General features: G+C 39.2%; 1 protein-coding gene across 1 annotated transcript in view; it reads right to left on the bottom strand.

Moving 5' to 3' along the window:
* Window positions 1-14,361, bottom strand: part of CTR9 (CTR9 homolog, Paf1/RNA polymerase II complex component) — a 30,492-nt gene extending 16,131 nt beyond the window's left edge. Inside the window, exons 1-12 of the mRNA XM_048484365.1 lie at window positions 14,184-14,361; window positions 12,922-13,020; window positions 11,761-12,000; window positions 8,661-8,778; window positions 6,425-6,514; window positions 5,506-5,654; window positions 4,436-4,543; window positions 3,790-3,897; window positions 3,462-3,698; window positions 2,292-2,381; window positions 2,063-2,191; window positions 1,757-1,940 (exon numbers count right to left, since the gene is read on the bottom strand). Coding sequence (XP_048340322.1) covers window positions 1,757-1,940; window positions 2,063-2,191; window positions 2,292-2,381; window positions 3,462-3,698; window positions 3,790-3,897; window positions 4,436-4,543; window positions 5,506-5,654; window positions 6,425-6,514; window positions 8,661-8,778; window positions 11,761-12,000; window positions 12,922-13,020; window positions 14,184-14,228 — 1,597 coding nt within the window. The 5' untranslated portion in view covers window positions 14,229-14,361. The remainder of the gene's footprint in view (window positions 1-1,756; window positions 1,941-2,062; window positions 2,192-2,291; window positions 2,382-3,461; window positions 3,699-3,789; window positions 3,898-4,435; window positions 4,544-5,505; window positions 5,655-6,424; window positions 6,515-8,660; window positions 8,779-11,760; window positions 12,001-12,921; window positions 13,021-14,183) is intronic.

The raw sequence follows: 14,361 nt of genomic DNA, 5'->3' as shown, positions 1-14,361 counted from the left end.
GCTATTTCCTATCCCCTAATGACTGTGTTTTAGAGAATTCTGGGATTTAGCAAGAAGAATAAAGCAGGAAAGTTCTGTTTCACTGATGGAAGTGCCTTTCATCAGCACAAAAGTTAATCTGGATACAACACAGAATAACAAATACAGCCAGTATTAAAAAAGACTAGAGATATGAAGTCTGGGGAATGTGGGGATGGGAGGGGTTCCCCCGTTTTTTTCTTGGGCTCCCCCAACCCCGTCCAAACTGGAAGTTTTGTGGAATACTGAAAAAAATCCTATGAAATGTTTTCTCTTTTCAAATACATGAAACAATTTTAACGACATGGCGGGCAAGTTGCAGACATACACAGCTCTAAAGTCTTAGATGCCTTTCTGCACCTAGAACGATACTGGATCTTCATGAGGCAAGCATACAGGACTCTCACTGCTTCTCATCCATTGCACACCTTCTGTTATCCTTTTTACCTGACTTGTGGTTGGCTTTTTTATCTCTTTCAAACCACTGTGACATATATACCCACAAACTGTGTAAAAAAGAAAGATCAGAAAGAGGAGGGGCAAAAACTGCACCAAAACCTCAGAGGAAAATGGAAACTTTGATCAAGAATTTATCCTTCTTTAACTAGAAAAAAACTAAGGTACATGAGCTTAATGGATTTTAATGCACCTTTGCTTTTTTGTTATACTGGGTTATATTGTCTGTTGTTGGTTTTATTGTACACCACCCTGAGCCCTTCGAGCATAGGGCGGTCTATTAAATATAATTAATAATAATAATAATAATGAAGGGAGAATGGGTGCATGAGCTTTCGGTTCTCACTCAAGGCATTTAAAATTCCATAAATATGTCAAATATTGCAATTTTATATGCTAATAAGTTACATATGTTACGCTTTATGGTGTTATAGCAGTAATATTATTAGCTTTAGCTTGTTAGGACAGTAACTATTGCATAGATTTCAATTTCTTCCAAAACTTCTGGCTTTCCCCCAGAGGGGAGAAATGTATTTTTTTCCCCGTGGCTTCAAAATTTCTGCAAATTTTACATCTGTACAAGAGACTGCTGCAAAATACTGCCTTAGCACATTTAACCTAGCTTTTAAAAACAAATATATAGAATACACAGATTTTGTATTCAATAAAACTATGTTGTGATTGGATAAAACCAGTTTCATAATGCCAACAGGAGAAGCAACATATTTGGATGGTTAAAATGTGTATCTTTAAAAACATCACACTTTTCAAAAATATATCAACTTAACTGTAGACAAAATGTGCCAAATCACACATTTTGAGTGAATAAAACCTTGCCTTAAAAAGAATTTCATTAATTCACAATAGCAGTGTTTTTCTGTTGGAAAAACTGACCATGTGCTCAGAAAAAAAAGAAGGGGGGAATACTTTTTCTCTTAATTTTTCTAATTTTTTACCTGGGCCTTTACTATATCTAAGAGTTTGTAAAGCTGATTCAACTGTTTGTTACACATACACTGGCCACTTTCGCTGGTACATTATACCAGCAAAAGAGGTCCCATTTCAGCGGTCTCTGAGGTGAATAGACTGCAGAGAAATTAAAGGAAAAGTGACTTCTGACCACATGCTGAACAGCCAAACCACTTTACACAAATTAAATGTTTAGACAAAAGAAAAAATATGTTGAAAATATGTAAACATATTCTTCAAACAAATACATGCTTGTGTTGAAGTACCCACAGAATCAGGCAGTTTGAAAAGCAACTGCACTAAAGTTTCTTACAGTCAACATAATTAGGATGTTCTCTTAAGATGTTCTTGTACAATTTTTCTGCTTCATGGAATTCACACATTGCTTCATACAGTCTAGCAAGGTTGTAGGATGTAGTCACTGATATAGCATTGTAGTAATGCTCATCATGCTCAGCTTCCGCTTTAGCACGATCCAGAGATGCCAGGAAGTATTTCTAAAGGAGAAAAAAAAATGGAGGGGGAGAGAACAAAAGTGTTCATTTTTAAGAATACAAAATTAGTGAAAGTTGAAGAAGTAATTATTGCACACAAGTTGCAGAAGTGGCATGATTCTTACCTTGGCTTCCCCTAAATTTCCAAGTCTGAAGTGGAGAGCACCCACATTGTTCAAAATCTCAGGAGGGACATCAGCTTGCACTTTCTCCTGAAGAATTCGTGTTGCTGTACCATAAGCAGAGAGAGCACCCTGAAACATTTATAGAGAAATATGGAAGAGAGTGAAGAGGTTAGTGGTTCAACTCTAGTAGTAGTTTAAAATGAGTATACTTCATCCATCTTATCTCTACCTGTATATCTGTCTGTTCTAAGATCTGTGCAAGCTCAATCCACGCTTCTACGTCATCTGGGTACTGTTCTGTGACCTTCTTTAAATGACCCTGTAAAACAGAATTGTTATTGATGCATTGTGTATGCTTAAATAATCCAAAAACTTCAGATTTTTCAACATGACAGAATTCAGTGTAACTGACTGGAGTTAGAGGCAGTCTTACAAAGCTAATAATTTTCTGATGTACTAACATTAAATATCACTATTCAAAGCCATTAAAACATCTTAATGAGAAACTGCTGAGCATCACAAAAGGCAAAATATTTGCAAACACCATAATTTTCAGTTGTATAGTGTCTTAAAACCTGCAATAAGGACATTTGTACAAAATCTGGCATTCCAAAAACTGTGGTAGAATGTATCTAATGTGCACAAAGATAGCTTTCAATGATAAAAGTTAATGATTTACTGATACACAGAACTTGATTTACAGCGCAATCCCAGGGTGGGGGGAATGGGATTAGGGACACTTACACCGATGCACCTTGCCCCCCCACAAACAACGACATCATCAAGATAATTTCTCAGGTCTACTGACTCACTATTGTAAGATAGGGAAGAAAGGGTAAACACCTTTCTTCCAGAAGACTCCTCAGAGATAGCTCAGTAATTGGTAGAGAGGGTCTGGTTTATGGACCGCATTCCTATAAAATATAGTCTGTGCAATGTGGCCACATTCCTACCCCATTCAATTTCACTGTACTTTCCCCATCCTTTACCTGTTTTGCTTTATGATACATCTGTATGGAGTTGCGCTGCTTGTTGTTGTAGTAGCCTCATAAAGGCTGAATTTGTTAATGTCTATGGAGCTAAAACCTTATTCAGCAAGTGTATATTTAGTTAGCTTTATTATTTTCTCTGTACTTGAACCTGCCACTCGAACAATGCTACTTTTAAAATCTTTTTACGTATTTTATTTTGCTTTATGATATGGTACTGTGAGTCAACCAGCTCAAACCCAAGCGAACCTTAGCCAAGTTATTACAGAGGGGCATGTTCCACAGTTTCAGGTCAAAAATAGGGAGACAAATCTCTCAGACTAAGCGGGGTGGGATGGGGAACTTTGACAAGGACTAACATATATTGAGTCAGCAATTCAAATCTAAAGAAGTGTCTTGTAAGACTGTACCTTTGCAATATCTCGTTTGTCTTGATCTTCTGAAGCAGCATAGAGAGATCCAAGAATTTTCATCGTCTCGTAATTGTTAGGGTAGGCTTTCAGAACTTTCTCAAAACACTGTGATGCATTCTCTTTGTCTCCTCGGTAAATGTACATTTGACCCAGTCCAAAAAATGGCAGAACAAAAGAGGAAGAAGCAAACTGGGTGGCTTGATAGTAGTACTGAAAAGCTTGATCATAATCTTCCTGATTTAAAGGGGGGATAGAGTTAGAATATGTGTCAAACATTAAACTTACTTTGAAAATAAAAATAGCTACTGTCAAAAAAGTACCATACCTGAACATGAAAAGACCTGGCTAACTGGTAGCAACTTTCTGCTTGCATTGCTTCGACTTCAGTGTTATGAAAAGCATGGAGAGCCAAGTGCTGGACTTTACCATAATCCTGAATAAAGAAGATGGTCAAGTAATGAAGAAATGTTTATGGTTAATCTTTAAAATTGATAAGAATTAGTTCTTTTAAAAGTAATTCTTAATAGTTTGAAGGAACAGTTGGCACATGTCGTTCTAGTACCAACTGTCTTGCGTACAAACAGAAGGCCCATGATTGCCTGCATTCGCATCAAGAAGTTACCGTAGTAACTGTAGCAAAATCTGGCTTACACACTACTTTCTCCATATGAATGTGACACACATCAGCCTCAAGAAAATATTTATGCAGTAAATCCAGAGGCACTGCTGCAAGTGTAAGCAGATCCTGCCCAGAATTCAAATGGGTTTTTAATAGCACAAAATAAGTTATAAATTCAAGAACTCCTAGACTGCTTATTTTTTTAAAAAAAAAACTAGAGAAATACAGTATTTCTTGCTCCTTGCACTGCCACCAATGTCATTAAGAATATTCCAATGTAAAGACCCATTTGCTTAGAAACATTTGAAAATATTCAACTAGTGATATCTCACACATTTTACAGTTGTCTTACCTTTTTGAAGAAGAAATGATTTGCCAAGTGGTTTAATACCATTGGATTACTAGGATCAATTGTGTATGCTCTGGAGAGCAGCTGAACACCATTCTTGATGGAATCAGCCTGAGAGAAACATGGACATGGGTTTTATTTTTACTTATACAGAATTTGTAGAATTCGATCACTTTTCTTTACTATAACTCTCCCAAAACTATTCTTTAAAATAAAATCATGTGGTTTCATTAACAAATTTATCCACTGGGCTTCCCACTCCAGTCAACTAGGCATTTGCCACTGTCTCAGTTTAGTTCCCTATCAGTAAAAAGGGGAAATAAAGGCCTGCATTACAGGCATGTCCTAGGGATGACTCAGATTGAAAATAAAGGTTATTAAAATATAATAAATACTAAGTATAAAAACATTACAAAACTAGCTATGAGAACTCACGTACAGAATTTAATTTGACAGAACCGAGAATAGAAGCACATGAGTCAGCAAACACCTTTCTCAGCCCTTTGAAACACATTTTCAATAATGAATCAATAAGTCTCATCTTGCAGCATTCGTGCTCTGCACCAGTTACAGTAAATAATCTAAGGGGTGCAGAAGGCAGACATCACAGGAGCCTTGTGAGTACCATCTAAACTGCCAGTATATTGTTAGTGGCAGTGTGGCACACTGAGGCCATGGAGATTAATGGCCTTCAGGAGAGGGGCTAAAACTACAAAGAAAAAATTAAATCAAGAGGACTCTAAAGGAAGGAAAAATCTTGAATATAGGCTTTTTGTTCCATACCTGAAAACACCTTTTTCCATGAAAGAAAAAATCAAGACGCATGAGATATGTCCTTCTAAGTATAGAAGGTGGAGATGGGGGGCGGGGGGACATGGTACACTAGACAGAAATCTATGGTAACCTGGATATAACCAGTGGTCATACATTCTCAAAAGCAAAGATATATACATTCATAGAAACAGGAAACACTGAGTTGGTAGATCTTAACAGGTTTCATTTTTGACTGTTGTTAATTTTCAAGCCAGTGTAAGAGACTTATTCTTCCTAGATTGTCAATAAAGCAAACCTACCTCTTTGTTATTGAGTTCGAGAACAGCCAATCCAACTAAAGCTCCCACACATTTGGAATTGAGCTCAAGAGCCCTGCTGAATGCCAAGCGAGCTTTTTCCAGTTTGTTCAGTTTTACAAAGCAATGGCCCATGCCCAGTCGAACCTCAGCTAAAGGGGGGGGGGGGGGGGAAGCAAACAATCAGCTCTTTTCTTAACTCTTTCCACAATTTATACTTCCTGCTCCAAGTCATGTGGTTCCATGATTTAATTCATTCATTTATAAACTTGCCTTTCTCTGGGAAGCAAGGGAGGTGCTAAAAAAAACAATACTTTGTAAAAATGTAAGGCAACAACAGCAAAAAGAGTTAAAGCTGCTGCCTTTCAGAGCCAGTGTTTAAAACAATCCATCCCATGGTCCAAAAACCTTCCTAAAAATTCATTTTGTGTGCAGAAAGTCCCTGGATAGCATGTTACCAAAAGCAATCTTCAGCAGCAAGGCAGGGAAAAACACCTACCTGTGGCACTACCATCAGTTAAATAATTTAACACTTAATTGTAGTAACTGTACAACTTCAGGTACTCAAGCTAACTTTTTGTTCTGTTGCCAAATATGCATATTTCCCATGTTTGTGCATGCTTTTTTCTCCACAGATATTTGTCCAATGAAAGATATTATATATTTTGACTCCAGAGGTACTAAGTTAATCTTAATTAAAATATATCAGTTCAACTGGAGCAATGACAGCACCACCAGGACCGATACAACCAGTTTCCATGTTTAAGTTTAGGAGACAGGTGGCTAACTTGCTTTGGGACCAAATATACTAAGAGTAGAAGGTATAAATATTTTAAAATCAATCACTAATTCAGACAACCTGGATTGAAGGACATTGTTTTGAACTTCACTGGGCCAAAAACACCTTTAATTAATTTCTTACCAGGGCAGCCAGGGTTGGTTCGTAGTGCCTTTTTGTAGTAGGCAAGAGCTCCTCTATAATCTTTCTTGTTGAATGAAATGCATGCTTTACCTATTCAACACAAACAATATAGTCAATTAAGATCTACAGAAATATTGCCATGGATACCAATTCAATAGCAATTCATACTTCCAATAAAATCCTATTAGGAAGCAAAAAAATGATAAAGGAGGGATGCTGAATAGCACTTATGTCTAGAAAGGCATACACAAGCCAAAGCTCCTTTATAGGGAAGAAAGAATATTTTACATGAAAGAGACTTGCATCTAAGTAGATGTACTTAAATTCAAAATATTTAAGGAGGATGGTGGATTTTCCTTCTTTGGGGTTTTTTAATCAGAGACTAGATAGCCATTTGCCAAGGGGCTTTGATTGTGTATTCCTGCATGGTAGGGAGTTGGACTTCATGGCCCTTGTAGTCTCTTCCAACTCTATAATTCTAATGACTAGTCTTTTTTCTACAGCAAAAATTTCTGCTTTCAATAAACTCAAAACTAAATTCAATACAAAATACTGAATGAAAATGAAAATAGCCACAGAACCACTACATATTTAACTAGGCATGGAATTCATAGCTCAAATTTTAGTGGCGCCAAGATGCATTTGGCAACTGACGGAGATATGATTTTCTATTTTCATTAACAGTTCAATCCAGAGAGCTCTGGCAAACAGGCACAGTGAGGTTGCTGCTGCATCGCCTCAAGAGGGTTTCCAGGAGGCATGGGAAGGCAGCAAACACCAGAAAATCCTCAGTCATCTGAAAACTGACTTACGTCATCCTTCCAGGTGGCATAAGTCAGAGGCTTGTGCCAGGGGCATTCCTGCTCAGTGGAAGATGACTAAAGTTGGATCAAACCCACAGGAATGCCCCTAGCCTATAAGCCAGTGCAGCTCTTTAAGCAGCAGGTTTTTCTGGGTCAGGTGCCGCTGAGTTCCACTGAGCCCACCTGTTTCCACATTTGCCCTCCCTGGCAGCACAAGTGTCACTTATGCCAGCAGGGTGGGCAAACACACCGCCACATCTCCACAGCAGTTGCAGGAGCTGCTTCGGCCTCCCCTGGATTGGGTTGTAAGAGAGCAAAACAAAGATGACGACGATAAGCTCCTGTCTTCACCAAGATAAAAGACCTGGAATCACACTGTTTCCTTGCTGAATCACACCATTTTCCCTCCTTCACTCCCTAGAATACCTAGAAATATTATCTGGAAGATGGGGAAAAGAGGAGATTTCAGATGTGCATGAGCATCTGCAACAACATAAAGATCACGACTGCTAGAAATGATTGTGAAATCTGATTATAGCAGATTTTGCAGTTGATCTTGGTGTCTCCCCCTCCTCCCTTGGTGAGCTCTTTGAATGAAAACTTAACCAATGGGTTTCTACTGCACCACAACAGTTTTGGAAAAACAGGGAAGAATCTCTCCTTACTCCTAGAGTTCTGATCCTTGAACTTCTGCCATAATTCAACAGAAGCCCACTGGATTGAAACTCTGAGAACTTAAAAAAATTGAATTGGAATGGAGCTTGATAAAAAGGTAAAGGTAGTCTCCTGTGCAAACACTGGGCCACTACTGACCCTTGGGGTGAATTCACATGATAAGGTTTACTAGGCAGACTTTGTTTATGGGGTGGTTTGCCATTGCCATCCCCTATCACCTACATTTACACCCAACAAGTTGGGTACTCATTTTACCCACTTTGGAAGAATGGAAGGCTGTGGCAACCTTGAGCTGGCCACCTGAAACCCACTTCTGTCAGGATCAAACTCAGGTTGTGAGCAGAGCTCAAGTATATAAAGGATGATCCAGAAATTTCAAAGAGTGTTCACACACCTCAAAATTGAAGTAGAAATGTTTTCCCTAGAATTTGGAAGTCCCATATCAAAAATGCAAATATAAAATGTATTATCAAATTAAAATATAGCTGGCACTTCCTTCAAACAGTATGTTACAACACTTCCAACAGGAGTTTAGCTTTGCACTTTGACAGGTTTGCAATAGGAGAAAAGTCCATAGCAAGGGAGGTGGGAGCCACTGAGAATGTCTGTGTCCTTTCTCATTCACAAAAGTATTTTTCAAAATGCCTCTAGTGGATCTCAGATATCATAATGAGAAGAACCACGGTAAGCCTAGACCTTCACGAGCATTTAACGCAGCAAATAAAGGGAGAACTCAAAATATTTCATAACTTTCTCACCAAGAAGGGCTGGAATATTATTTGGAGACTGGTTGAGCACAAAATGAAACTGTGCGTCAGCTTGATCCATTTTATCACCTTCCAGAAGACAGAAGCAGGCTCTTCCCAACAAGTGATTCTAAGTAAGGAAGAAATAGGATTCAAGTTTCCTTAAACTTCGAAAAAAAGTAATGCCAAGACACTACTAGGTGTTGCTTTTCCTAACTCCACTGATTAATCATGAATTGGTTCATTTTGACTTCCTATAGCAGAATAGAGGTAATAGCAATAGCAAATCCACACATTTCCCTGTTCATTACTTATAAACATCTTGTTTTTCAATATCTGCATGGTAAAGATACGAAGGCTTGGGGGAAAAAACTGGAAAAATTCAAGGAAAAAGTGTCCCCCTGATTTTTCTCCCAAGGAGTTTCTCTTCCCAATGATTCCAATTCAAGAGGTAAAACATAAGGACTTCTTAAAGTTTTTCCAATGGGCAAGATCAGAGAAATTTGGGGGAACACTGAAAAGAGAACTCATACACTAGATACACACATCTGCAAGAAATGTTTTATTTAAATATAAGCAGTTTTTATGACAATGTTCTGTAATATTAAACACAAGTTCAGACTTTTCATTGTTACAGTTTAGATTACTATCCAAGCATATTGGTATTGCTCCCTCTTGTGACTCAATGTGACAGCTTCCGTTCAAATAACCCACTATCTTTTGCTCACTACAGAATTTGTGTTCTACCTTCAACTTTCATTTTTACAGAATTAAGGATATATGTTATGACGATTGCATAGGACGCAGCAGTTTGCAACCCATTCTCAAGTACTAGGTATGCTTGCAAATTTTCTTATAGAAAATGAAGATATTACTACTTTTATATTCCATAAACATACCAAAAAGTAAATATATGGCAAATCAATACAATTAACAAAACTGGCCAGAAAGAACTGAAGCACACTGAAAGTATTAACATGAAACATCAAGCAATGTAAAAATTACACAATAGGATCCTACTTGTGGTAACTAAAAAACAGTAGTGTAGGCCACGGTCCCTAATCATTTATCCAAGTAATTTTGAGGCATTTTGTACAGTGCCAACCCAAGTACCTGGCAAGAAAAGCCCTCTTGAATAATTCAGTTTTTGCATAGTTTGCAGAAAGCCAGGCATGCCATTCCATAAGATGGAAACCACATGGAGAAAGAACATGAAGATACTGTTTATGTATTTTATGTTTTGATGTATTTTATGTTGTTCAAACAGTAAAACAATATTAGGTTTCATAGGAGAGTAAAGGCAGCATTTATCTCAACTGCTGCTTTTTCCCATGGCTTTGAAGTTTTCAGAAATGTTACATCTCTATGTCTAAGCACTTTATTTTCTATGTATGTTCTTCCTCAGAACCTTTATTCTACATGCACCAAATCTCCCAATTAAGTTTAAAATTGTATTGTCGAAGGTCGGATTCAACTGGTTGTGGTGGGTTTTCTGGACTATGTGGCCGTGGTCTGGTGGATCTTGTTCCTAACGTTTCACCTACATCTGTGGCTGGCATCTTCAGAGGTGTATCACAGAGGGAAGTCTGTTACACAATGAGTCCAGTGAGAAGGGAATGTTTCTGGGACATGGACAATATATACTCCACTAAAACAATCCCTTCTCACTGGACACAGTGTGTAACAGACTTCCCCTGTGATACACGTCTGAAGATGCCAGCCACAGATGCAGATGAAACGTTAGGAACAAGATCCACCAGACCACAGCCACACAGCCCAGAAAACCGGCCACAAGTTTAAAATTATTTACCTACTTTCCTTTTCCATAGGTGGCCCTGACTACTATACTCAACCATCCCTTTTCCATTAGAATTTCCTGACAGATTCTTCTTGCCCTTTTTAAATTCCCAAACATGAGTTTGTTCCTATCAGCTTCTGGCTAGCATAAGAGGAAGGCAAACAGATTTCACTCAGTTCGCCTCTCACTGATGTACCTTGTCCCAGGATTTGGGGGCATGTTGGTCCCCTAGTTTTCAGAACAGCCTTCTGGGGATTTAAAGGGGGCAGCAGGGAAAAGTGAACACCCATTTTCACCAGTAGAAAGCTAGCAGGATCTTGTCTTCAGTTTGACTGCAAGTCTATTTGAAGGATTGTTTATTATTTTTATACAGTAGCTATACATTTTAAATGATCTATTTATGGCATAAATTGGAAAAAAATTACAAATTTCAAATGAAATAGTCAAGCGTAAATTACAATAATCAAGAATAAAAAATTACAAATGAAATAGTCAAGCGTAAATATAAGTTACCAGTAAATTATGCTTGATTAAAGATAATGCTAATTTAATTTTGACCTCTACAAAGCTCAGAGAATACCACAAATGGTTCTCTGTCTCTCGGATATCTAACAGTAGCAAACAACATGCAGTTTCTGCTTATGTAACAGCTACACAAACTACACAACCGGCTGATGTAATATAGGAGAAAGCCAATCATATCTCACGGCAGGATTCTGCATGTATTATCCAATTTCAGATTCACCCACCCACTCGAGGGCTTGTTCTATGAGCTCACTGGTTGGCTAGTGTCCTCTATTATACGTCTCATTTCCTAAAAAGGATGAATATTCTTTCTTTTAAAATACCATATATGCTAAAATACAGACATTATAGAGGTCCCCAACCTTTTAACTCTGCAGACACCTGTGGAATTTTGACATAAGGTGCTGAATGGAACAAGCAATGGCAGTCACAAGCAGAAAAATCAACCACACAATGACTGCCGCCAAGAGAAAGCCCAAGTGCAAGGCAGAAGAAGAGAATTTTAAAAATATACTGGAGAAGACAAGCAAGAGAATAAAATTACCATTGTCATCACAGATTCTGCTGAAACATTATTTTAATCTGCACAGCCAATCAGATTTCTGTTAGTGAAACAGAAGCCATGCTGAGTCCCATTTGATCCCACCCACTTTCTAAAAATGCTTGGCTGGCACCAAAAAGGGGACCGCAGGTGTGATGGCCACTTTCAAAGCCACAACTGGATTTATGGATACTACATTTTTTCAAAGTATGTATACAAAATAAGATGCTTTCATAAACTGTTCTTACCTGATCATACATGATTATTTTGTCAGCCATCGTGTACAGCAAAGTAGCTTGTGTAATAAGCTCTTTCTTGTTGTCTTTATTCTTTTCCTTCCGAGCCTGTTGTACATAGTAGGCTGCTAAAGTGTCTAAGCAAGTCATCTGATCTTTTTCATGGTCTCTGTAATCCAGGTTTCCATCTATACGAGCAGCCTCGAGCAGTTTCACAAAATCTTCCGTTTTGCCTTGTTTGTAATATTCCAGCTACAAAAAATATCACTGAATATTATCTCTGTTTCACTGTCATTTTTGTACCTCAAAAAACTATCCTACAGTGTGCATCAAGAACAGTTCACACATTCACTTAAGAGCAGGGGCGTATCACCCATGGCGACAAGGGGGAGTTTCAAATGATCCCGGGCGCACTGGCAGGGTGGCGCAAAATTGCCCCCACCCCCTCCTCCCCCACGCCAACCTGGGGGTAATCTGAGCTCCCCATTCCCGTGGGCGGTACGTGCTGCCCATCCGAGCCATCTCCTCCCCTGGCTTTTGAAGGCGGGGGCGAAGACTGCTCGGATGGGCACTGCGATGGTAGGCCGCCTTCTGGGTCACCAGTCATGGTGCCCTACCCCTACCCCGCATCTCTGCAGGCCAGCTTCTGCCCTCTCCAGGCAGTTCAGATGGGCGCCACGGCAGCAGGCCGGCCCAGGAGCCAGCCTGCCGCTGCAGTGTCTGTCCGAGCTGCCCCACCCCAAGCCCCGCCCCTGAGCACAGGGCGCACGGGCCCAAAGAGGGGGTGCTCGGTGCAGGTGTTTTCCCTGAGCACCATCCCCCCCGATATGCCTCTGCTTAAGAGGCTATACTTCCTTTCAAAAACTCCACTTTTGCACAAGAATCAAAAATAGATATTTGAATTGGAGCAAAACAAGAAAGCAGGAGAAAAACACAACAGCAGGATAGTAGTTTCAAAAACAAGACACAGAAAACCCCCAAACATAATCTCAGACAACTGCTTTGTAACAAACCATGTTCCTATATTTCAAAACTAACTCTGCATTCCTATGCACATATACCAAAAAGTCCTCTTTTGAATTCAATGGGGCTTTTTCCATGTAAACACATAATAGACTGGGTTATTAGTTTCCCCTAGAAATGAAATACCAGATAAACTGTAGAATGACTGACCGCTAAAGCAATCCATATGTGCAGCTGAGTATGTTCCTGTTTAAGAATACTTATAACTTCATCCCCCTCCGGTAACTGATCAAAGTCAAGCTCGATGACCTAAAAAACAAAAAATTGCATATTGATTATTTACATATTTTTAACCCACGACAGATGCGTTTAATGAGTTACTGATTCCCACTATACTAGTAGTTATGTATCTTACAGTACATCTATTACAGCTATTTATTCTGAAGATCCTTTAAACTGTTGCCTTTGCCAGAAATGTTTAAGTAGTGATGTTTAGTAGTCTTGTGGTTTATAAGTGCTTCACACAAGACAACTTCCCTATGCAGAGACACACTGGAGAAATATCTGGGGGCAACACCTCATGCATATTCTCCACCAGACCAACAGTGATGGCAGGAAAAAATACAGATTGTCAAATGAACATCAGCATCACTCTGGTGTGTATATACTCATAACTTATCAGGGACAAATGAAAGAAACAAAATTAATATTTTATTTATTTTTATTTTATTCTTCAATTTATATCCCACCCTCCCCCATAGGGTTTAGGGCAGCAAACAACAACAGTCATAAACAATAAAATAGCAATAATAATAGCAACATCACCATAACATCAATAATCATAACATCAAATAAACAACACGAATAAACATCAGTAATCATAAAGTCACAATAATGGCTTAAACAATAATAATCATAAAATCATGATTAGGCAATACGGACAGACATCAATAATTACACCATTATAATCACACCATATAAAATCTCATCAGTGTATGATTTTGACAGGGAGGCTAAAAATCTTATGGGTTAACTAATAATCCCTAAAGTTTAAACCAAGTACAGCAGTGTTAGTGTAGTAAACCTAGCCTAGTAACTAACCTAAAATACAGAAACTTCTTAAACTAAGCCTATCATCATATTAAGAGCATCAAGAGCTCTGATTAAGAGAGCGGCAGTAGTTAAGGGCGAACAGAGAACTCCCAGCTTTATGGCCAATGACGGGAATAAGTTAGAGACTAAATAGTTACTTGGCGCTGGTTAACACTTCAGTCGATGTCCGCCGCCGCTGGCCGGAGACACAAAAAAGAAGGATTTCCGAAAAACTCCTCCGAGAACAGGCAAGCGGGGAAGGGAATGAAGGAAGATCAAACCTCTCGCCCTCCTTTCCTTTCCTTCGCAACCCTGCTCGGGTCCCTCGATAGGCACAAACACATCAACGGAAGCGATGGAAGCTCCACAGCCACACTCACCTCGTCGGTGTCCCGGAGGGGGATCTCGATCGATCCCCGGGACATGATGCCCGTAGGGGTTGTGGTGCCGCCGCCGGACCGGCTGCCTTAGCCGAACAACTTCACGGGTCGCCCCAACGCCAGAACAGCCCCCTCAGCCTCAGCCTCAGCGCATCCGCCTGTCCGCGCAGCCGCCTCG

The sequence above is a fragment of the Sphaerodactylus townsendi genome, linkage group LG02, assembly GCF_021028975.2.
Source record: "Sphaerodactylus townsendi isolate TG3544 linkage group LG02, MPM_Stown_v2.3, whole genome shotgun sequence".
In the NCBI taxonomy this organism is placed as follows: domain Eukaryota; kingdom Metazoa; phylum Chordata; class Lepidosauria; order Squamata; family Sphaerodactylidae; genus Sphaerodactylus; species Sphaerodactylus townsendi.
This window is presented reverse-complemented; position numbering and strand designations above follow the sequence as displayed.